This window comes from Trachemys scripta, chromosome 3 (assembly GCF_013100865.1).
Source record: "Trachemys scripta elegans isolate TJP31775 chromosome 3, CAS_Tse_1.0, whole genome shotgun sequence".
NCBI lineage: Eukaryota > Metazoa > Chordata > Testudines > Emydidae > Trachemys > Trachemys scripta.
Genome location: NC_048300.1, coordinates 73,230,559 through 73,256,299, shown reverse-complemented (window position 1 = coordinate 73,256,299; position 25,741 = coordinate 73,230,559). Strand labels below are relative to the sequence as shown.

General features: G+C 39.6%; 1 protein-coding gene across 3 annotated transcripts in view; it reads left to right on the top strand.

The window, feature by feature from the left end:
• The window catches only part of ACTN2 (actinin alpha 2), a 90,081-nt gene that overhangs the window by 42,612 nt on the left and 21,728 nt on the right, over positions 1-25,741 (top strand). For 2 of the 3 annotated variants that reach the window (XM_034765051.1, XM_034765052.1), the window contains exons 4-12: positions 758-844; positions 2,765-2,852; positions 4,118-4,196; positions 9,335-9,416; positions 11,652-11,737; positions 14,436-14,528; positions 16,145-16,375; positions 17,606-17,753; positions 20,600-20,750. In XM_034765051.1, the coding sequence (XP_034620942.1) occupies positions 758-844; positions 2,765-2,852; positions 4,118-4,196; positions 9,335-9,416; positions 11,652-11,737; positions 14,436-14,528; positions 16,145-16,375; positions 17,606-17,753; positions 20,600-20,750 (1,045 nt within the window). Of the gene's footprint in view, positions 1-757; positions 845-2,764; positions 2,853-4,117; positions 4,197-9,334; positions 9,417-11,651; positions 11,738-13,405; positions 13,492-14,435; positions 14,529-16,144; positions 16,376-17,605; positions 17,754-20,599; positions 20,751-25,741 lie in introns of all 3 variants that reach the window. The other variant, XM_034765050.1, reaches the window with a different exon arrangement.

The following is a 25,741-nucleotide window of genomic DNA, read 5'->3' as shown; positions in this document are numbered from 1 at the left end:
GCTTGTCTACCTGGATAGCTATTCTGGAATAGTTATTCCTGATTAACTCCATGTGTGAACGCTCTTATTCTGGAGTAAGAGTGCAGAATAAGACCTTGTCTACACTACTGCGGTAAGTCGACCCAAGTTACACTACATTAGTCGATATAGCTTAGGTCAATTTACTGCAGTGTCTACACTGCGTTGCGTCGATGGAAGACATTCTCCCGTCGACTTACCTTACTCTTCTCTTTCCGGTGGAGTACTGGAGTCGACCGGAGAGTGCTCTGCCATCGATTTAGCGGGTCTTCATTAGACCCGCTAAATCGACACCCTTGCAGCAGAGCCGATCTACCGGTAAGAGTAGACACTGGCCTAAGAGTGTGAACACATGGAGTTAATCAGGAACAGTTAATCCTTTTTAAATTCACACACTAATTTATTCCAGATTAATTTTTAAGTGTAGACAAGCCTTTAGAGAAATATTTTCTGTTCAGTCTCTACCTAAGGGGGAAAAAAAGTCAGTCTGAATGGTGAAAGTTTGAGAAAATCAGAATCAATTGAAGCCCTTCAGTATAGAAGTGGTGACCTTAGCTGCAAGTAATTTTCAAGCCTAATTAGCCTAAGCAGAACCATGTTTGTTGAAAAAACAACTAGAAGAAATCCTGTGTAGGTTAAGAATTACAAAACTTGCAGTATAACATATGTGCAGGATGAAAGTAAGAAGACACATTGCAAACTGTACTTTGTAAATTCTGGTTTCCCTTTTTTACCTTAGAAATTGTTGATGGCAATGTGAAAATGACCCTGGGTATGATATGGACCATCATCCTTCGCTTTGCTATTCAGGACATTTCAGTAGAAGGTAAGAATATACCCCTGGACATCCTAAAATAGTTAGGGCAAAGCACGTCAACCTGAGTTGACATTAAAATTAAGTAAAAAATCTATTTTAGTCAGATTGCTGGATCGCTGTGTAGTGGTGCGACATCCGATTTACGAGATTGTTTGTCTGCCTGAGCTTGCTGATCTGCCAGCTTCCATATGCAACCCAGGTCTGGTCTACACTAGAGAGTTAGGTCGAATTCTGCTGCCTCCACACATCAAGCCATAGCTTAATCTTTGCCTCTTCACTGTACACTTTTGCCAGCTCTCTGAACTTCCTGCCTTTTGGAGCAAGCATCTAGTATCTGTCCACTTTTCCACCTCTTTGCAAATCTGATCTGAGTACATATGTTTTTTTCTTTCTCTGTACCTCTTAATTTCTTCTACTGCTTTAGTGTTTTTGTTTGTTTATTTGTTTGTTTTACTGTCCCTAGGTAATTGTATTCAACTCTGGAAGGTGTCTTGCAGTTTGTATGAAGGATATTTTCACATGTTGGCTGTACTGTATTATTGGTCAAATGTCTCTCTACTTAAAGGTTTCAGAGTAGCAGCCGTGTTAGTCTGTATCCGCAAAAAGAACGGGAGTACTTGTGTCACCTTAGAGACTAACAAATTTATTTGAGCATAAGCTTTCATGGGCTACAGCCCACTTCATCAGATGCACAGAATGGAACATATAGTAAGAAGATAAATATACATACAGAGAACATGAAAAAGTGGAAGTAGCCATACTCAACTGTAAGAGCTAATTAATTAATGCCAACTCTGTCCACATATTTATTCAAATGACACCATCATAGGACCTAATCACATTAGCCACGCCATCAGGGGCTCGTTCACCTGCACATCTACCAATGTGATATATGCCATCATGTGCCAGCAATGCCCCTCTGCCATGTACATTGGCCAGACTGGACAGTCTCTACGCAAAAGAATAAATGGACACAAATCTGACCCCAGGAATCATAACATTCAAAAACCAGTAGGTGAAAACTTCGACCTCTCTGGTCACTCAGTAACAGACTTAAAGGTGGCAATTTTGCAACAGAAAAGCTTCAAAAACAGACTCCAACAAGAAACTGCTGCACTTGAATTAATATTCAAACTAGATACCATTAACTTGGATTTGAATAGAAACTGGGAGTGGCTGGGTCATTACACATATTGAATCTATTTCCCCATGTTAAGTATCCTCACACCTTCTTGTCAACTGTCTAAAATGGGCCATCTTGATTATCACTACAAAAGTTTTTTTTCTCCTGCTGATAATAGCTCCTCTTAATTAATTAGCCTCTTACAGTTGGTATGGCTACTTCCACTTTGTCATGTTCTCTGTATGTATAAATATCTTCTTACTATATATTCCATTCTATGCATCTGATGAAATGGGCAGTAGCCCAAAAGCTTATGCTCAAATACATTTGTTAGTCTCTAAGGTGCCACAAGTACTCCTGTTCTTTTTTCTCTACTTAAATCAGTTTTAAATTGTGAAAAGTGTCACTGACAATTCTAGAAACTAATCTCTACTTTCCACAGAAAGGATATAATGTATAAGCAGTGGTAGTGCAAGCTTCCCACACTGCCCTGCCAGGAGTGTCATGATAGACCTGGAGGAACCACCTCTAGTGCTGAGATGAAGTTCAGTCTCCAGGGTCTATTTAGTTCTTGATTTATGTGTTGAGACTGCCAACAAGGATGCCAATTGTGGTGCTGGCAATTTTGTGACGTTGACGGCTGACCCTGGGGAAAGGAACTGAGACCATCAACATCTATTGCACAGCCACCCCCAAGCAGATGGTAACAAGTTCCAGCTTGTGAATGTTATTTAAAATAATAGGGAGTAAGTTGTCTACCTGAGCTCCTTTTCATTCTTTCTTTTTCTCTCTGGTGTCCTTTACAGAGACTTCCGCCAAAGAAGGTCTGCTGCTGTGGTGTCAAAGGAAAACTGCTCCTTACAGAAATGTGAACATTCAGAACTTCCATCTTAGGTAAGATCACGTTATTTCAAGGGATAAAATGCAAATGTTTGGTATCAGATTCTGCTCCCAGTTGTGCAGATGTAACTAAGAGCATAATTTGGCCCTTAATGTTTAAACTGGTGTATACTGGCTCATTCAATGTATGGAGAAAAAAGTTTTTATCGGCAGAACCCTGACATAAGTTCAAGTTTATATTCAAAGTATAGATTATGCTATCTTCAGTTCTTGTTTTACAGAGTAGGTTCCAGACTGTTTTATTATTGCATGTATCTTTGGTGAGGGAAAAGGTTTTCTTAAAATAATTGATGCTTATTTTGATTGAATTTTACCTTTTGGATGACAGAAGTTTTTATGTGTAACACTTGCATTGAAGCTTTATCTGGGAATTGTCTTTGCTTGTACATTTTGAAGTCAGGTTAACAGAACCTCTAAAAGCTTTTAGTATTACAAAAGTCTTGTGCAGTATAAGGCTCCAATCCTACAAATTGCTGTACACAAATTGATCCCTGTGCCCATGCAGAGTCCAATTGGTCCACCAGAAAGGAGTATCTTGCAGGATCAGGGCCTATGTCTGTAAAATTAGTTTTGACATGATCCCTAAACAGATTTAAGTGACGGCTCCATTATTGTCTCCGGGATCGTTGTCATAAGGTCTGATCCGGAGAAGTACTGAGCATCTGAAACTTCCACTGAAGACAGAGGGAAGTGCAGGTGCTCAGCAACGTTCAGAATGAGACCCATGATATAGAGAAAGTGTTTAAATAAATTAAGCTTTTTTTCTGTTGCTACTGTATGTTCCATTGAGAAAAGCCCAGTTGTGGTGTTATCATTGCATGATATAAGTGACATTGAAAAAGACTCTTGGACAAGCAGGTTCTGTTAGCCGAGTCTTCAGGGATTCATTCGTCTCTTGATATGCATGTGACCATAAATAGATTGGAGGGTTATGCACATGCATTGAAAGCAGAACCTATATCCTCTTTTGTCCTGGAGCATCACAGAAGCTAACCAGTTTCTACTCAGGTCGCATTTTACATAACATACACTGTGTAAAGACGACTGTAGGGCAATCAGGAATATATGGGTTATAGAAGAGTGGGTATACAGACTACTAACAGAACCACACAGTGAGGGTGGACCCATGAGATTTAGTTATCTGGATGCAACATTGGCCTTCATGCATGTAGCAAAACATTAAGCGAGGGTCAAACTGTCCAATGTAATGATTGTATTAACTTATTTTTCCATTTTATTTTCTATTGTTTGTTGTAAAGCTGGAAAGACGGCCTAGCACTCTGTGCACTTATCCACAGACACCGACCTGATCTTATTGACTACTCCAAGCTAAATAAGGTCATCAGTCTGGGTGACACAGCATGCTGATCTGCAGTGATCTGGTTCACTTCCTATTTGCTTAGCATGTTTCCTTAAGGATGAGCTGAGAAGTGCATACTAACTTTGTTCTGGTCTACGCTGTGGGGGGGGGAGGGAGAAGGGTCGATCTAACTTACGCAACTTCCAGTCGACGTACTTAGATCTACTCACCGCAGTGTCACTGCGGTGAGTCGACTGCTGATGCTTCCCCATCGACTCCGCCTGCGCCTCTCGCTCCAGTGGAGTACCGGAGTCGATGGGAGAGCGCTCAGCGGTCGATTTATCGTGTCTAGATTAGATGTGATAAATCGACCCCCGCTGAATTGATCGCTGCCTATCGATCCAGCAGGTAATGTAGACAAGCCCTCTGACTGGCTTTCCAGGCTCCTGACAAAACTGTTTCTGAGGAAGGAGGACACTCCCTCCTCTACCTCCTCCCTTCCACCTCTCCCTACCCCAGTTCAGCAGCTAACGTTACATATACTTGGCCTGATTCTCCACTGCTTTGCATCTTGGGAACTCATTTATACCGTGCAAAGTGGGTGTAAAATTCTGATAAAACAGAATTCCCCACTCATGCTGGTGGTAGTGTTTTACACCCACTTGCATTGGTGTAAAGGGAAGCACAAAGCAGTATAGTAGAGGTTCTCAACCTTTTTTTTTCTGAGCCACCCCTCGCCCCGAAACCTGCTCATGGCCCTGCAGTGGGCCCCAGACCCCTGGTTGAGAACTACTGCAATAGAGAATCATGCCCATAGTAATGACTAAAGATACAATTCTGCAGCGCAAATTCTGCCCTTGGATATGGGTAATAAATTACCTATAGCAGGAAAGAACAAGACTTACAAATTAAAGTTCACAAAGAAAATATTAATTTCTTGTTACTTTGTTTTTAACAGAATTCCACCAATGTCCCCTATAAGCATAAACATCATAGTGCCCTAACGTTACTAGGTTACAGAAAAAGGGGAGTACGTTATTCTCACAATGAGTCTGATCATAGCAGAACAGAGGGAGCAAATGGGGCCTGATTGTGTTGCTGTTGAAATTGGTAGCTTTACTAGTTTAGAAAGTCTTCAAAAGAAAATAAATTAAAAATCTCATCTATCGGGGTCATGAATAACTATGTTAGGGGGTGTGAGGATGAGGGGCAATCACGTGCCTCAGATTTGCCAGATTGTAACAGATGAAAAGAAAATAAAGAGGAATACAGTAGTTTCATCCCAGTTTGTGGGGATTTACCGTAATTTCCTGTGCTCTAAAATGAGAATACAACTAGAAGTCTCCTTCAGCGCCAGCCAGGGAGAAGACTTCATCGGCATGTGTGCAGTGCTCCAAAAGATCCACGACATGTTTGCGGCTGGCCCAGATCAGCTGGTTTGGACTGCAGGGCTAAAAATTGCAGTGTTAGCCCCGCAACCTGAGCCCTGACAGCCCAAGTCAATTTATCCAGGCTCTGAGACTTGGAGTAGTGGGTTTTTTATTGCAGTGTAAACATACCCCATCATTGTCTTAACTTGCTAGATGCTACCAAACACTTCTCATTTGGGAAAGAGACTGTTAAATCATAGATTGGATTCTTCGTTCCCTGCTCCCCATAGTAAATAGATTCTACAAAGGAATTGACTGTTATGGGAAAGCTTTGAAGAAAAAAAGAACTAAAATGAAATGATTTATAAAGCTAGTTCTTTTTTATAAGTATTAAAAAGTTATGCTGGGGCCTACGAGGTGCATAATAATAAATAGTCAATCGATTTATAATGCTAACTTTAACTCATACAGTATTAATCTGAACACTAAGACATTTAGAAAGTATTAATTTTGAGCTCAGTCCTACTCTTCTTACTTAGGTGAGTACGAGGAGCAGGATTTGGCATTTCATCTTATTTATGGTTAATGATTTTGACAGCTGTTTGCCCCCCTATTTGTTCTTTACAGTGCTCCTAGAACAATTCTATCCCAATTACAAATCTAAACCAAAATGTCAAAATTGCCAACCAGCAATATTTTTTTAGGCACAAACATACCACTATGTAAACAGACAGCCTGTTTATGCATTAAAAAGTACTTATGCATAACAGATGCTAACTTTCTGGAAGGCCTGCTGAAACTTTGACCCACAGTGTACAAAACTTCCATAGTAAAACCATCTTATTTATGTATGTATGGTGGGAAGATAGAACAGAACTCAAACAAATGTGCCTTGATGAGACTGCCATGGCAATCACGTGCAGAAAGATCCTAACATTGGGCTTGTTTCCTGTCCTGGCTGTGTTTGACTGGCTACTTGTTTTCGGTGTATTAACAACTGTCTTGGTGTTTGTTTTTTCTTTTCGCATATCTGTTTCTCCTGCATGCCTTCTTTTCTTTTCTCATCTATGCATCTTGTGTGGACTTCTTGTAGCTGGAAAGATGGCCTGGCTCTCAGTGCCCTTATTCATAGACACAGGCCTGATCTTCTTGACTATGACAAATTAGATGAGGTATTTCTATAGCCGCAACAGAGGTTTTTAACTACTGTGGCTTGTAGCTTTATTTTACGGTATGGGTGATGGATGTCTCCCAGCATCTCAGGATTCACTATAATTTTAAACAGATCTTCTCCCAAATCTTCAGAACTTTGCTCAATCATTGATTTAACAACGAACATACCAATGGGAGGTGTCTATCACTCATCTATAAGAAAAGTATCTCAAATTAGTCAATAGGTTTCACTTAGATTTAGTCTTGTTTTTATATATATTTCATATCTGTAACATAGTTTTTGTACATGCCATTAACCCATGTTGTATATACATGGTGTTGCATGTACACAAATATATATCCACAAATGAAGTTCCATAGATTTTAAATATTGGCCACATTTTAAGTGCCTTTTAATTGAAATGATGCAGCTGATATAACCTACTAAATGAAATACACTTGATAGTAAAGTTAGAAAATGCAGCTATTGGCTAGGCAAAAGCAAACTGTTCTTCATAACATATTGTTTTTAAAATTGACTGATTAGTATGATATATATTTGCTAGAAAGAGGTACCATTGGGAACACTACTTATGTTTTGGAAACACATGCATAATGTGCAGAAAATTAAATACTTCATATTCAGAAGAGGTGTGAAGTACAGACTTCTATGAAACTTGGAATAATCACTGTCAGTTAAATCTCACTATTTTCACTGATTTAACAAAAAAAACCAAGCCCACTTGAGACATCAAGACCCCTCTCTAGGATAGCAGTTCTATCCCACCATGAGACCTGGATACTGCCTGCAAGGAACAGATCTATCTACTGGGAAACCTGTGTCTCTTCTAAAGACAAGGTCTTCCACCAGTAATGGCATTTTCAGAAGCCAAGACCTCTCACAAAGAATGTTTTCACCCTAATGTGAAACACTGAGGGTATGTCTACACTTCAAAGTAAAACCTGCAGCACCGAGACCTGGTCTACATTGGGGGGGGAGGGGGACGGGAATCGATCTAAGCTACTCAACTTCAGCTACGTGAATAACGTCGGTGAAGTCGATGTACTTAGACCTACTCACTGTGGTGTCTTCACTGTGGTGAGTCGACTGCTGCCGCTCCCCTGTTGACTCTGCCTGTGCCTTTCATGGCAGTGGAGTACAGGAGTCGACGGGAGAGTTCTCGGGGGTAGGTTTATCGCATCTAGACTAGATGCGATAAATCGATCCCCGCTGGATCGATCGCTGCCCGCCGATCCGGCGGGTAGTGTAGACATACCCTGAGTCACAGAGGCTGGGTCAATTGACGTGGTCTTGCAGGGCTAAAAATAGGCATTCTTGCTTGGGCTGGAGCCAGGGCTCTGAAACCTGGTGAGGGAGAGGGTCTCAGAGCCCATGCTCCAGCCCACGTGGGAACATCTAGACTGCTTTTTTAGCCCTGCAGTCTGAGCCCCGTTAACCTGAGACTTGATGCCACCAGTTTTTCTTTGCAATTTGAGATATCAAAGCAGCGTAAGGAGCATGTTCCTCTAATTTGAGACAGTAAGCCCAACGGTAATCATCACTTATAAAATTTGAGACATTGAATGTATGCTTCTGATTTGGGGTTCACTTATTGTTCCCCTTCCTTTTTCTTCAAAAAACAAAAAGGAAACCATTGGCTTGATCCATAGGAGCTGTAGGTTCTCAGCACCTCTGAAAGCCATGTTATATGTACATGCACAATAAAAACAAGTCATATCCAAACCAAGATATAAAGGTGTTACTCATTAGAACAGTAGCTTAGATTTCAGGAGGGTTCCTATGCCTGAAGTGGCTTCTCTGTGAATTTCTGAGACTAGTTGGTCTTGTTTTTCTGTGCTTGTTCATCATTATATGTGAGCTTGACCAGTAGTCAGCTTATGAGCTTGCTAGAATTCACGTCTCTGTGCTATTCTGCATATATGTTGGATTTTCATCATAGTATATGTGTATATTGAATACATAATGTTTGTGTCCCCGCAGAACAAATTAACAGTGGATATCTAATTGTATCTCATAGCTTATTAATGTTTTCTCTTGAAAAGATAGAAACACATTATATATATGCACGTGCATGTGTACACATGCATAGACTCACTCACTCGCTCTATATCGGGGTTCTCAAACTTCATTGCACTGTGACCCCCTTCTGACAACAAAAATTACTATATGACCCCAGGAGGGGGGACCAAAGCCTGAACCCGCCTGAGTCCCACCACCCCAGGTTGGGGGTGGGGCGGGGTAGCAAAGCCCGAGCCCCCCCGCCCTGGGCCAGGGAGTGGCAAAGCCGTAGACCCAGGGCTTCAGCCCAAGGCAGGGAGCCTGTAACCTGAGCCCCAACGTTTTGGCCCTGGGCAGTGCAATTCGGGCTTCAGCTTCAGCCCCAGGCCACAGCAAGTCTAAGCCAGCCCTGGCATCCCCATTAAAATGGGGTCCCAATCCACAGTTTGAGAACTGCTGCTCTATATCTATGAGCTCAGCTTTTTGGAAAGCAGTAATTATGACTCATTTCCAGTGAGGAAAATCTAGTCTTTGGATCAGGCAGAATAATCTTCAATATACATACTGTACCCTTCTTCTTGCTATGAGAAAAACATCTGGTGTTTAACTGGTTCTAATTTTTGCTTTCATGCAGGATGACCCTCTAAGAAATATTAACCTTGCAATGGAAATTGCAGAAAAACATCTGGATATCCCTAAGATGCTGGATGCAGAAGGTGGGAGCTAAAATTTATTATGTACCTTGAATAAAAAGTAGGCAGTAAAACCTGTCACCTTGTACATAATTTTTTTCAAGATTGTTTATACATGAATCATCACAATGATGCCTCTTTCTTATGGTTCCTTTTCAAATTATTCCTCCTTTTTAGTTTCTTGTGTGCTGGAGAATTTCACACTTTTTTGTTTTGTTAAATATTATTATTTATTATTTGTATTGCAGTAGCACTGAGGTTCCCAATCTTAGATCAGGACCCCATTGTGCTAGGAGTTATACAAACAGAACAAAAAGACAGTCCCTGCCCCAAAGAGCTTAAAATCTAACTGTAACACAAGATGGTGCACAGATGTTAACAGTTTAAAAACACATGAACATTGTATACTGCTGAAATCAAGACTTTAAAAGGAGAACTATAGCTAGTATAGTCCTTCCCAAATATACAGCTGGTAACATGTGCCACCCATGCTGGAAGCTGAAGTTGAGGAAATTACTGTTGTTTAAAACAACAACAACAAAACTTTATTTGTATTTTTTCCGAACAATCACTTTTAATGAGTAGTCCCATATCTGAGTCCTTTAAAAAGACTTCAGAATCTTTCTATAAACAATATTAATATGATGTTAAAGTAACTCTTGGAACTAACTAATCTTCTGTAGTTTGGGCATGCATGGAGCCAAAATATGAAAATTTGCTGCTTTAAATATATTAATTCTGATCTGGTATCTTGTCAGTTGACTGGTATCAAAGGGTGGAATGTTCCCAAGCACTCAGTCTTGGCCTGCCTGCTCCCATTGAAATAAATGGCAGTAGAGTTAGTACTGGGTGCTTTTGAAAACCCCACCTAAATTACTCAGTGATTTCTAACATTGATTTCATGCTTCAAAATTCATTCTCTCTTTGTTCCTGGAAATCTGACTCCTGTTTTAAGCAACACCTTGTCCTTCTTACTGTAAACTAAGATGCAATGTAATTATTCAACACCTCTACCATCTCCTTATTCATAGATATGAATGTCCATTACCATTTTCCTTTTTGTTCAGCTTCCTTAAATATTGTATTCCATATCCTGCCATTTTACACCTTAAAAGAAAAAAGATACTTTATTAGAATAATCATTAATATGTGAAATCATCCAAATATGTGCTGTCAGCTTTTATTTCAATTTTCAGATTCTTTTAATATATCCTTTTCAAAAGTTCATTCTTAACCCCTGTAAAATAAAAGAAACTGATGCTGAATTATGAAATATATTGATTATTATGTTATAAAATCCTACAGCTAACTTTAGAAATTTTATCTGCTTTCCCTGGTCATCTCTCCAACCCTACTATGGGCATTTTTGCATTGGTGCTAATGCCATTCAAAAAGCCTCTTCACTGATAATCAGTATGAAGTGCTTGGTCACTTTCTGCCCTTATCTGTTGTAGAGTGTTAAAAGGACCATCATTGTCAATGTGCCCAAACATCAGTCATATCCTAACTGGCATTCTAGTTATTTTCTCCCATAATGATGAAAACCCCATCAGCCTTCCAAGATAAGAGGCTAAACTCTGTTATGATTTATGTTGAGGTTAACTGAAAATAGAATCTGTCTCAAAGGATGCAAAACTGTTAAAAATCAAAGCTTTTCTGAGTGCTAGATTTATTCTGGATCACAGCAGCACATGTATGCCTGTTTTGCAGGTTTCGGATACAGTTCAATACTCTGCTACTCGTGAGAACATAGAGCAGGGCAGGCAGAATATAGGGACACAATTTTAACATGCTTTACATGCACTTCTACATCCATAACCAAGTTACTAGGCCAAACTCTACTTACATTCACACATGGTTAACTCTGGAGTAAGTCTAGTGACTTAAATGAAGTTACTCTGGATTTACGTAAGTGTAAATGAAAGCAGAATTGATCCCAGGAGGTCTGCGTCTGCCAGCCTTCCCCAATAGCTCTTGAAAATTGGATCTTGTACAAAACAGTGCAGTGTGGCAATGCTATTTCTGTACATCCTAGATATTCGGATATTTTTAACATTTCAAGTAGAGCAATTCGTTCATTTATTGATTCCTAAAGTCTGATCAGCATTGATATGAGTGAATGAAAGCAAGCGGAATGACCTTGGGTTTTGTGGTTGTTGTTTTTTTAAATCCTTGCAGCATGTGAGGTGGAATCATCATCAGATGGAAGTATATTGCCATTAGACTATCTGAGCAGTTAACCTTCTTCTTTCTACACAGATGTAGTAAACACTGCCAGCCCTGATGAAAGAGCCATTATGACTTATGTTTCCTGTTACTACCATGCATTTGCGGGTGCTCAGAAGGTGAGGTTGTAAAAGATGGATCAGATCTCACCCTTCACCTTCTGTGGGGGTTTTTTTAGCGTTTTTTCTCTTCTGATCTTTCCTCCGCTAGTTACTAGGGGAGCACCCTAGACCTGAGCAAGACCTCATTTCCTTTTGTCTAATTTTCTCTGTTCACTACTGTCTCTGTATAGTCAATAGAAGTTTAGCCATTTGTTTGTTTTCCAGAAACATATTTTTCTGTATCTTTACTAGTAGTATCAAGTAGGATCTCAACAGTTGGTTACTGAACTGGATAGCAGACATACTTCCCTCTAATTGAAACCTCTGTGCATTGACTTGAATCAACGTTTAAAGAGCAAGATGAAAATAACAAACTCAGACGGAAAAAAGAGATCCTAACAGCAGTCATATGATCTCCACCACCATGCCAGAGACCCTGGATATTATTCATGCTGTAGATGTCAAAAATATAGCAGAATCTCAGAAAATACACCCCAGTTTTAGGTTTTCAGGATTTTTTTAAGTGTTAGCATTTTAACGTATGTACAAATGCACAGCAGCATAAGACATTTATTATATGTGATGCAGACACAAATATCATATACAGACATCTAGGTAGAAATCTGGAATTGTATCTCAGCAAATAGAAGCAAAAAAATAAATACAGTAGAATCTCAGAGTTAGGAAAACCAGAGTTAGAAACTGATCGGTCAATCACACACCTCATTTGGAACTGGAAGTATGCAATCAGGCAGCAGAGACAAAGAAGTCAAAAAGCAAATACTGTACGGTACTGTGTTAAACGTAAACTACTAAAAAATAAAGGGAAATTTAAAAAAAAAGATTTGACAAGGTAAGGAAACTATTTCTGTGTTTGTTTCATTTCAATTAAGATGGTTAAAAGCAGCATTTTTCTTCTGCATAGTAAAGTTTCAAAGCTGTATTAAGTCAATGTTCAGTTGTAAACTTTTGAAAGAACCACCATAACAATTTGTTCAGAGTTATGAATATTTCAGAGTTCTGAACAACCTCCATTCCCCAGGTGTTCATAACACTGAGGTTCTACTGTAAAGAGAAACTCAGAATTGGACACAGTTCAAGTGTCACATGCTCACTCTAGGAATACTGATATATAGTATTAAAAAGCTAACAGATACTTTTGCAAGCTTGAGCTACTCTTCTGTAGAGAGGTTCTTCCCAGGTCAAAACAGCTAAAATTCTGTGAGTTATGTAGCTTGTCTTTTCCATATCTTAGTTGACAGGGCAGATTTTAAATTGTTAAATGTGAGCCCAATCCTGCAGCCTTTACTGTTGTGAGTAATTCTTATGCACGCAGGTGGTCTCAACTGAAGTTAATGGGCTTACTCCTGTGAGTTACAGTGCATGAATAAGGGTGCAAGATCCAGCCTTCAGCAAAGAAAAAAAATTCCACCTCATTGTCTGCAAGACCTCAGTCTGAGTTTCAGCATATCGATTTTTTTTCCTGTCAACACCATTAATCTCACACACAGTTTATTCCAGCTTTGTCTCCAGAGTACAGAGCTGTGGGCCAGCAGCTGCTTAGCATACAGAAAACAAGGCAGGGTAACAACCATTTTGTGCTTCTCTTTGTTCAGCCTGCTTTCTACTCCTCTATTTTTGTTTTGTTTTGTTTTCTTTCCTTTCCTCCCCCGCTTCCTTTTGTAGATATTGTGAACACTCCCAAACCTGATGAAAGAGCTATCATGACTTATGTTTCCTGCTTCTACCATGCTTTTGCTGGAGCAGAGCAGGTATTAATCAATGGTCCCTTTGAGTTGCTGTGCTTTTTGGTTGGTTGTTTCACATTTCCATGGGATTTTTTCACCTGAATATAGATCTTTGTGGTTTTAATTAACATTCCCAGGTATTATTTGAATGTGAATGCTTGTTTTTAACTAACTTCTGATCCTGATTCAGTTAAAAGCCCTGTAGCAAACTGGATTTTTTTTTTTGGTTCCAAAAGGCATTACCATTGACATCTCTATTTTGAGGGTCTTCAGTGGTTATAAAAGGCTATTTTCAGGAAAAGTAAGTTTAGCGAGACCTTGTTTTGCATATGGACCTTAGGCCTAGTTGATACACAACTTTCCTTGCAGGAGCAGATCTCAGGTGCACAATCAGAATAAATATGCAATATTCAATTGACTCATTAGAATTACTCCAGATTTACACTTGCATAGAAGAGCAGATTTTGACCAATTGTGTACATTCTGGCTGTTATAAATGCAAATGACTTGGAGAAACGGTGTGAACTGGGCTCTTAATTTGCTTGGGTCCTCTTTTGCATGTTCCTAACAAACCTAATAGATTTCTAGTATGATTTTTTTAACCTAATACTATAACCTGAACAATAGTCTAAGTCACTTTCAAAGTAAAGATCTATTAAATGACCCTAACATTAGTGTGAAACTACCGCCTATATAATAAGGCTTTAACATTTAACAGAATGAATTCTGTGTTGATTTATACTCTATGCAGCACACTGAAGTTAGTAGAGTTTTAAAGGGAGACTCACTGCAGAATTTGTCCGAATAACTCTGAGAAGGGCGAACTTACATATGAGTCATGAGCACTAACCACCAGTGATGAGAAATGCAATTTTTATTTTCAGCAGTCACATTCAGCTTACTCAAAGTTTGTATCTGCTTGTGAACATGATGACAGCTATGTCCTGTTTGTTTTCTGTATTTTACAGGCTGAGACTGCAGCTAACAGGATATGTAAAGTGCTTGCTGTGAACCAAGAAAATGAAAAGTTGATGGAAGAATATGAAAGGCTAGCAAGTGAGGTAAAGGCTAGCAAGTGAGGTTCATAGAACACGGATGATGATAAATTCAGTGCATTATTTACAATGAAAATAAAGCAAAATTAAAGTCACATACAGCTCACAGTCATCTTTATCAGAGGGGAAGGATGGTCCAGTGGCTGGAGCATTCGCTTACAACGTGGAAGAGCTAGGCTCGATTCCTTTCTCCATTACAAGCTTCCTGAGCAACATTGAACAAGTCACATAGCCTCTCTCTGCCTCAGTTCCCCATCTGGAAAATGAGGATAATAGCGCAGGGGTGTTGTGAGGATAGACACATTAGTGAGGCACTCAGATACTGTGGTAATGGAGGCCATCTAAGTACCAGAGAGAGAGAGATCTTTGAGGGTTTATACATTATAACTGCTTGCACAAATAAGGAATCTTAAATTCACTTACTGTTTTCCATAATTCTAGTTTAAAAAAAGTTTTTCCCCTCAGCCAAAAATAGTAACATGATAGATAAATACAAACATATCTTTAAGTGATAAAAATAAGATGTTTAAGTATAAAGTGGTCCATAAGGATTTTATTTCAAACTGAAATATGAGGGTATAAAGTCTGAGATATTTCACAGGCAGGCCAGAGAGAGGTATTTTTCAAGGTGTATCATAATGCATTCCTGCATCTCTGGAAGGGCTGAGACTCAGGAGATCAGAGTTTTCAACTCTGCCACATGCTTTGTGTGTGATCTGAGGCAAGCCACTCGGTTCCCCATTTGGAAAAGGGGGATAATGATCCTTTGCCCGATAAATTCAATAATATTGTGAGGCTCTCAGATACTGCAGTGAAATTACCTACCTAGAAAGAGAAACAGATTATAACTGTGCCCTGAATTTGAAATGTGAATTTTATCAGATAAACTACAGCAATATTTTGTTTGTTAATTGAATTAATGTTGGTTTTTTTGTCTTTCCCAAGTCTTTTACTGATTAGATTACAATGGACTCTTATCATAAGGTTTTCTGTTTTAAAACTACATGTGATATTAGTTTCCTGAATATATTGTAGACATTCTGGGTCAGATCCTGCAGTCCGGGAAATTTGCCTGAATAAGGACAGCAGGGTTTGGCCCATGCTAATAATGCACACCTTGCAATAACATACGGCGTTCCCTAGATACCAAAATAGCTTTGTGGAGAAACATGCTGTATTGGTACTAACCGTTTTTTTTGTGTGGAGTTTTGTAAGTGACGAGTCAGATACTTGGTGTCTGCACTCCTTCCATGGCCTTGATTACTTGAGTTGCTAAGGCCAAGATTTTTAAAAGTAGCTGGTGATTTGGGGTAACTCAGGTTTTGGGTACCCAACTTGAGATACCTTGAAGGGACCCGATTTTCAAAAAGCCAAGTGCTCAACACCTTCAGAAAATCAGGGCCCTTTAGGGCATCTCAAATTAGGCATAAATTGAGGTATGCAAAATTACTAGTCATTTTTGAAAATCTTGTGCTTAGTTGTCACTAAGTCATTGACTTTGGCCATGACACTCTTGTTAAAGAAAAGACACTGGAGTCTGTACATTCAGGATTATCGGTTTCTTTTTTTGGTTCCATTTTCCATTCCTTTGGATTTTAATTGTTTGTGTCTGCATGTGATAGCTTTTAGAATGGATTCGTCGCACGATCCCTTGGCTGGAAGACAAAACGCCCGAGAAAACAATGCAGGCCATGCAGAAGAAGCTAGAGGACTTCCGAGACTACCGCCGCAAGCACAAGCCTCCCAAAGTCCAGGAAAAATGTCAACTGGAGATCAATTTCAACACCTTGCAGACAAAACTGAGGATCAGCAATAGGCCAGCTTTCATGCCATCAGAGGGGAAAATGGTTTCAGTAAGTAAAATACGGGCCCAGTCTCTTTTCTTCTTTCACCTGAAATGCTCAGTAATATGTGAATAGATGGGATCCAATTATTATTCCAAAACATCTTCACTCATTTCAACTTGCAACATCTAGTTCTCAAGTATCAGCGGTGCTAAATCAACAATACTTATTTTATTCAGTACTTCATTCTAGGACCATTTCTCCCTACCAGTGGTCCTTCCTCTTTTTTAAGGCTGCCTCCACTTCAGTAATTCTTCTCCAGACATGAGAGTGAGAGACAAATCCCTCTCTTGGAACATGATCAGTACTGCTTTGTTAAAGGAGCTAAATTGTGTGATTGTGTTTGAAGCATACTACCATTGATTTCATTTGGAGTTTTCTTCAACACAGGACCTCGGAATTTGGCCCAGGATTGGCCCTGGCACAGTTTCAGTACCTTTTCAGCGGTAGATTGTTCTTAATTGAATGGAGCCTTATAATCTGTGAAGACAAACAATAGTTCCTCGAAATTAACTCTCAGCTCTTGATTAGAGTTTTGGAGTCATGAGCTTTATGTGTTTTAAGTGTTGTCTATAGCCAACAAATGTGCTGTAATCTTGTTTTTAAGCTGTTCAGGTTTTATAAACAGGCAGTACTGTTAGCTGAAAAAAATCTATCTGGCTTACAAAATATCATAGATCCTGGCAGTACTGGCTATAAATGGTGCCTTTGTGCATCTGTAAAAGTTCAAAATATTCTGCAAAGACCACACAACAGGCATCAAGCTTTTTTTATTTGTCAGCCTTGTACATAGACCAGAAAGCTTAATGACATCGTGTTCCAGCAAAAGTGCACACTGGATTGCTTTTGATATTAGTTGTTCCATCACTGCCAGCTTCTGAGACCAAAACATTTTTATTTTGATAATGGATGCACAAAACAGTACACTTTAAGGATATTATAAATCACCTTCACTGAAATTACAAGATACAGTATAAAATATGCATGGAGGCAGTGAATAGATAACTGCTTTGCATGGACAATAACATTTTGTACACATTGTTTCCAGTTTGCACTCACCTACACATACTTTGTCTGGTGTAGTTTAGGTGCCTATTTCTGAAAAATTTGGACCTAAATTTCCATTTTTGGAGCAAGATTGTAAATTCTTGTAGAGTTCACAAATTTGGGCAAAGTCAGAGGAGATACAGAGTAATGATTAAAATCTCATTCCCTCATTCATCCCCAAACTTCTCATAGGATATTGCTGGCGCTTGGCAGAGACTTGAACAAGCTGAGAAGGGCTATGAGGAATGGTTGCTGAATGAAATACGAAGACTGGAACGACTTGAACATCTGGCTGAGAAATTTAGACAGAAGGCTTCTACTCATGAAACCTGGGCATATGGTAAGCAGACCTTGGTTAAAGTGTTTCAGATAAATCTATCTGTAAATCAGTACTGGGTATTTACAAACCAAAACCAGCTATTGAATAATTTGGACAGTTGTATAAACCTAAAACTAACAACATTTACTCTGGAAGCTTTCTAGCCTTTTCCCCTACACTCTTCATCTTAACTTTTTGGCCACGTAGTTAATGAGATTTATCTTTCAACTACGTTGGCTGACCATTCAATAGAGAAATAAGTTGAAATCCTGTTACCGGTTTTTAAGATCCACAGAACAATGTCATGCTTCTGGTTTAATGTATCATCCAGCATTTTTGCGAAGATTGCATCATGGTTTTATTTGCATATCCAGTTCTTGTGACCAACCAGTCAGAGCTACAGTAAGTCCAGGAAAGAATCTAGGTAAAAGGCAGATTTCAGCAGAGTGATTTTACTGAACAGCAGCAAAGACAAAAGCATCCTTCCACTTTAAGGATGACACATAAATACAACCAGGATTTGTTCCAGCCAAGTCCCAAAACTAGTTATATTAAATTGTGACTCTCCTTAGCCAAGTTCAACAAACAACATCCTACAGTTTAGCTTACCTCCCCAGAATTTCAGGGAGAAGATGGGAATGAAAAACCTGGCTTGCTTTGATGTGGACACAGCAGCGAAATGAGGACAGACACTTGCATGGAATTAAGCGGCAGGCCACAGCTTTTATTAAACTTTAGCACAGCGGGAGCGGTGCTACTGCTAGTCCAACCCCACCGTAATTTAGAACAGCTGAGGGGCTGCTCTCGCACACAGCACTGCTGTAAGGTCTCTTTCAGGACCTTACCACAGTAGAGAATCTACATAATACAGCTCTACCCCACCATGCTCCTAGCTTGCCTCCACCATGCCCCTCACACTCCACCACAGCCACTGTGCTGGCTGTTTCAAACCAGAGTCAAGCCCATAGTGAGCTGGTTAGAAGCACCCAAATCAGTAAATGGCTGCCAAGTAAATGCCAGAAGTGAAGCTGTGATAATTCTGAAAGCCTCTTTACTGAGCATGTGCTACTCTGACTACGTGTTGTAGCTCTGACACAGGGAAAAATTATACATGACAGATACAGGAAAATATATAGCAAGAGAAATAATGGTCCCCTCTGGCCTTAAAATCTAGGAAATAGTATGTGGTGAACTGAAGCTAAAGTGGCTGTCTATGAATTCAGTTGTCTCTCCTAATGGTAAGAGTTCCTGATGAGTCAGAGGTAATCTTTCAGTTTCCCATTTTATTTGCTTGCTTTTGTAACCTTTGGTAAGTTAGGATAGGGTCGTAAGGATTTGGCATTTTCTGTTTAAAAACCAAGAGCTTTTGAAAAGGCTGCCACATATCTCAGCCTTTTGTGGAGGTTTTGGGCATGAGGCCAAAGTGAATAATGGATTGAAGGCAAAATTTCAAAGAAGATAAAGTATTGTTAACATAACTTACATTGAACATAGTGGTCTGATTGCTGGCTACATAAGCCAGGTCTTCACTAGAAAAGGTTTGCCAGTGTAGCCATGCCAGGCACCCTGCCCAGTGCTGGCATAAAATTGTTTTTGGCGTATAACTTATACCAGTTCCCTAAGCAAAATAAGATATACCAGAAAAAGGACTTTTATGCTGGTATAACTGTATCTATAGTAGGGCCTCTTTTGGTACAGAAATGTCTCAAAAAATTATACCCCTAGCCAACATTGCTATATTGGCAAAAGTTTTGAGTGTGGGTCAGAATTGTGTGAGGTTTGTGAGGGTATAATCATAGTTTTTCTTTCCACCCTTTTTTTCCCAACCCTTTTAGGGGAATGGTTGCTTTTTGCCTCCATCCCTTTCTTCTTTTGTGTCCCTTTCTCACACTCTTTTTTTTTGTTTTTCTACTCTCCTCCTCTTTCAATAACAACTAAACAGCAACAACAAAACCAAAAGTTTCAAAATTCATACACATCCACAGACAGTGAGAATAAATTGCAGTTCAATGCTAGGTGTGAAAAAGGCCATTGAAGTGCTTGTCAGTACCTGAAAGATAAAGAACCGAAAAATAGAGTTACCAGGCCTTCCTTAAACCATCACAGATAGTGGTTCACTGAGCCAAGAATAACCAGTACATTGATCAACATACCAGCAGCCTAGATGTTTCTGCTTTATTACATGTTTGTGTTTATAAATTAAATGTTAACGAAGTAATGAGAACCCCATTACTTAGATTGGGAAGGAGTCACTCACCCAAGTAGTCCCACTGAAGTTAATAACTACTCGTTAAGTAACTCTTCACTAGTGCAAGTAGGGAGTTGACAATCTGGCCCTGTGTTGGAATGATGCTGAATTACCTTGCTACTTATTCCATGTAATACAGCAACGTGTCTGTGTGAAACAGGCTGATTCCCACATGGAAAAATCCTTTAGAAATGAACAGAAAGTAATCTTTAGACAGGCTTATGAATGATTCCATGGAACATAATAGAGAATCACATCCCAGTTATAGAATTCTATAGGATTGTTTCAGCAACCTACAAAAAAGATCTTATTACATTCTACAGGTTTAAACAATTATTACTATATAATATTTATTGTTTCACCCTATTAAATTCCACAGGACTTTTCCAGTGAGTTGTTAATAAAGGCATTACACTAGGGATGAAATCTTAGCTCTATTGAAGTAAATCAATGGGAGTTTTGTCATTGATTTCAGTGGGGCCAGATTTCACGCTGGGTGGGTGATACTGATCAAAGCACCACAAAGCTGGGCCCCAATTTAAATGACTGACTTGAGTGCATTTTTGTTGTAATTAATGAATTAGTAATGAATTACTGATATTTTTGTTTTTATTTTCAGGCAAAGAGCAGATCTTACTCCAGAAGGATTATGAATCTGCTTCTCTGACTGAACTCCGCGCTATGTTGAGGAAACATGAAGCTTTTGAGAGTGACTTGGCTGCCCACCAGGACAGAGTAGAACAGATCGCAGCCATTGCCCAGGAGCTGAAGTATGTTCCATTTAGAGGCATGCAGCTGCTGACATTTAACTGATAAACTCTTTCCAATGAATTCAATAGTGTCATAGGTACAATGTAAGAATTCCACAGATAGCTTCGTAAGGATATTATCTGAGCTAGTCATTGACACCTTTCCTTTTTTTTTTTTATTGAACTAAATATAGATGTGCAACTGAATACAATCGTTTGAGGGCAAACATTTCAAAATTGACTTAACAGTAAGATTTTGTTTCTGTAGATCTACTGGTGGGTAAATTCTGTATCTGGCGGGGTGGGGGTGTGTGGAATTAGTCTGCCAGTTCATGTGTTCTGCTACAAGATGCTAGATGTGAAATGGTTCTCATAAAAATTATTTCTTTCATTTTACCCATGTGAGTGTAATGTAGATCAAGTATCGCAAGCTGATATTAAAATAATTCCTTACATTTGCATCGCTTCTCCCATCCCACAGTACTTTATATACTTAAAAAACTAATTCCTATTCCTTTTCTGTATAGCGGTGTGTCTCGGTCTGTCTAAAGTACTTGTCAGGCCCCCATTACCATAGTGTGTGAGGACCTCACAATCTTTAATGTATTTATTCTCACGAGCCGTACTGTGAGGTGAGGATGTGTTGTTAGCCTCGTTTTACAGAGCGGGAACTGAGGCACACAGACACTTGCCAAAGGTCACACAGGAAATCTGTGGCAGGGTATGGACCTGAAACCAAGTCGACCAAGACCAATGCCTTAACCATTGGACCAGCACACACACACAGACACACATGCATGCACGCGCACACACAGAGAGAATACAAATTAGCTTAAGGGTCCAGTTCAGCAGTACACATAAACACATAATACATAAATACATACACACATGCTTAATTTGAAGAGTTTGGATAGTCCCATTGAATTTAATGTTGTTATACTGGAAATCAGTGGTACTACTCCCGTGCTTAATGTTAAGCATGTGCTTAAGTGCATTGCTGACTTGCAGTATATGTTTATGAAGCTAACAGAAGACAGTGTGGACTAGTGGTTAAAACAGATGTCTGGGAGTTAGGACATTTAAGCACGGTTCCCATCCCTGTCTCTGACTCTCTGCGTCACCTGTGGCGAATCTCTTTGTCTACACAACAACTAGACTCCTACGACTGGCCCGTGCCAACCAACTCATGCTTGCTGGGCTGTTTCATTGCTGTGTAGACTTCTGGGCTCAGGCTTCAGCCTGGGCTCTATGACTCTCCCACTTCGCAGGGTCCTAGAGCCCGGGCTCCAGCCTGAGCCCCGAGAGCCTGAGTCAGCTAGCACAGGCCAGCTCTGGGTATCTAGTTGCTGTATAGATATACCCTTTATTACCTTTCCATGTTTTAGTTTCTTCATTTCTTTGATGGATTAAATACCTACTGCAAAAGAATATTGTGCAATTTTTTTTTTAAAAAGGCTACAACTCAGAAACACCTGGGTCTTAATTCTCCACTAGCTCCAATCGTGGCTCTGTGATTCTGTAGTGCCTGGCCTCAGTCTAGAGCATCTGGGAGTCTACCCTAACTTAGTCTCTGGAGGAGGGACCTTACAGCTTTGCCATGAGCCTTCCATTCTTGTGCTGGGGCAGAGTGTGGCTAGCACAGGCACCAGTTCTGTCAACTTATCCAATGGAAGTCTCCTCTGTTTAGAAACAAATCCAAACATCCATCATCAAGTTATAAATCGCACTTTCTGAAAATGTTTTGCCTACTATTGTTAGCAGTAACACCCAAGATTACTTTAACTGGAAAAGATTATAGAAAAAGTCTATTTTTTCCAGTTTATTTAAGAGAGAATGTGTATATTTAGAGGAAAAAAGATGAAGTAATTAATGCCAGAAAGCATGAAACTTAAAAGGATGCACATATCAGTGAATTCATCAGTTGATAAAACACTTGCCTTTCTTTTCACCCTGACCTGTATGGTAATAATGACTTTCTATTGTGTAATTGTTTGTACAGAAGCTCTCAGTGGCTCTCTCTAGAGACAATTTCTGAAAATGTCTAACGCTGGTTGAGCTCCACCAGTATTAGCAGCATTGAGAGCAGAGTGCGGACAGCCTGGCAATTACCACCATTGTTTTAGAGGTGTCATTGATCTCTGTTCAGATCAGGCTAATGAACACAATCCTTAAAAGGCTGGTTGGCCATCTACACTACGGCTCCAAACACTGTTAACATCAATTAAGTTGGACTGGTGTTAGCAACAAAGTGAGATTTTTGAAATAGCATTCTTAATGCAGGCAGGGTCAGTGCTACATCCTCTAAGTCTCTGTTTTGCCAACTTGACGGGAACATAGCCAGGTGGTTAGAATGGGGCTGGATGGGAGAGAGAACTCTGCCACTGACTTGCTGTGTCATATTGGACAAATTACTTGTGGCCTGATTTTCAGAGGTGATGAATCATAGAATCGTAGGATTGGAAGGGACATCGAGAGGTTAAGGAGAACAGTTTTTCTCCCTAAGAACACCCTGTTGACTTCAGAGGTGCTCGGCATTAACCTCCATGTGCTTACCTATAAAATGGAGAAATCTCTGCCCGGTTGCGTAGGGCAGTTGTGAGGCTCAATTAGTCTTAAAACCCTTGGAGGACATTGAATGAAGGGCGCTATATATAAATGCAAAGTATTAGTAGCTGCAAGCAAATGGACAGCTTCCTTTGGATATTGATTTTAATAATTTTACCAACAGTTCCTCACAAAATTATAGAAATTAGAGGTGAAAAGTCCTAGTTCCTCTTGACAGTGATATTTTTTTAGGATTGTGTAAAAATTTTCATGCTAAGAAAGGTGTAGTTGGAGCTGATCTAGAGCTCATTGAAATAAATAAGGATCTTTCTCTTGACTTCTTTGGCCATTGATCAGGTCCTTAAAAAGACCAGCATTGACTGTGCTTCAGGTCAGCACACCCTATATTTTTTGGTAGTCTGCAGTTGCTATTTTGAAGGAGAACAATTGCTGTGTGACCTTGAGCTGCACTGGTTACAGTTCAGTGTCAGCGCTGATATTTTCTGCTACAGCAGCTGAGCCCACTAAGAGCATAAAGGTTAAAGTTGTTAAAAGCTTGTTGATTGATGGTGTCTGGATAAAGGATTTGTGTGTGTGTGAGCAGGATCATTCCAGTTTGGAAGCTGTTATGCTGTCATTGTATGCCAGATTGTGAGACATCATAAATCTTGGATGGGGCACTATATAAACCTCGGGGGAGGGGGGGGAAGGAATCAGGGATTTCCCATTTAATACATTGTAAATGCTAAAAAGAATTAGACTAAATTGTGCTCTAAGGTACTATACTCATTTATGGTCTATGCACTAATTCCAGGATCTTCACTAATCAGGATCAAAATTTCTGAATGTATTTTTTTAAAAATATTTATCGCCCCTTGTGTAAAAACTTATTTTCAGCCAGGCAAACAGCTATATTAGTCTCCAACATAGATGGACTAGAAAGTCTTTTGCTTTTAGATACCTGGGTTCAAATTGTGTTTATGGGCACAGTTACAAAGAGGCCAGCCCTGATCCAGGAATTACTTAAGTACACGCTTAACATGGCTTCTATGGAACTACTCATGTGCTTAAAGTTAAGCACATGCTTAAGTGCTTTGCTGGATCAAAGCTACTGTCAGATCAAATTTGGCTCATTTTTACTTATAATAGTGAGAGAATCACAAAAAGCAAACAGCACAAGTAGTGCAAAAGTAAACTAGGTATTTACATTTCTTTCCCTTTTAATAATTCCCTGTAAAATGTGACTTTTTTTAAAGGAAATTTGTTTCTTAGAAGTTATAGTGCCAGCTCCTCATGTGGGATAAACTGGCATAGCTCCACTGAAGTCATTGGAGTCACACTGAGTTATACTAGCTGAGGATCCGGCCTATTATTTTTAAACTGTAGGTGCCCCTTTAAAATTAGCGTTGATAATCTCGTTCTCTTCCCTATTTATCCATATTCCAAACATGCAACATAAACTGTCTATGCTTAATAAAAGCCCAGGAATAGGATAGCAGGGATATTGCAAGTCATGACAGGTACGTTGGAAGAGCTGTTTGGCGAAGTTAGTACAGTATCTTCCAGCACTGACCCATAGCCAGTACAATTAGTCCCTAACTTTCACAAAAGTGACATTTGCCCTTATCCTAAAAAAATGAGTGACAATCAATTGGACTAAAAATAAAATTCACAATAGTCTCAGAGGTTCCATTTGGAAAAACTTGAAGAACACTTTGTATGTATTTATTGTGCAAAAAGATACTGATACAGAAGTTCTTGGTGCCCTGACACCTTACTAAACTCACAATCCATGTATGAACATCATCTATCAGTAGGAGTATAACATACAAAAAATTAACTTGCCGCCAGTACATCAAAACAGCAAAATTATGTCCCATCCCACTCCACCCACAGCCCCATACCCTCAGACCTCTCCCAAAGTCTAATTAATTAGATAGCTTTTACTGCATACCCTGAAGGTCAACAAATCTGGAATGATTTAGACCAAAGTGTGAAGTAGTTCCAGAATCAAAGGGCCCTCATGGAGAATGCCTTGCTAGCAGCTCCCTCTCCTTTATATAAATAATGTGCTTAGATGTCATATGGTTTCTCTCTAACTTTTTGATGATTAGGGCACTTTTATCAAAAAAGCTCTTAGTTTCCAACAGTTCATTGGTTCTTGCTGCATAGCCACTGCAAAGTGATTCTCTCACACACATACACTCTCTGTGTCCCAATGACTATAAGTATTTATCCACAGTGGAACAGTCATTAGGCCACAGAGAGAGTGAAAATGAACCTGGTAGACCAGTAGTTAGGACACCTACCTGGTAGGTTGGAGGCCCTGGGTCCAATCCCCTTACACCAGTCACTCTTTCATTATTTATCTACAGTGCAACAGCTTCAACAGGAGAGATTGAGGGTGCCCCACATCTGAATATCCCATAGCTCAGTGGCTAGGGTACTCTCCTGAGATGTGGGAGGCC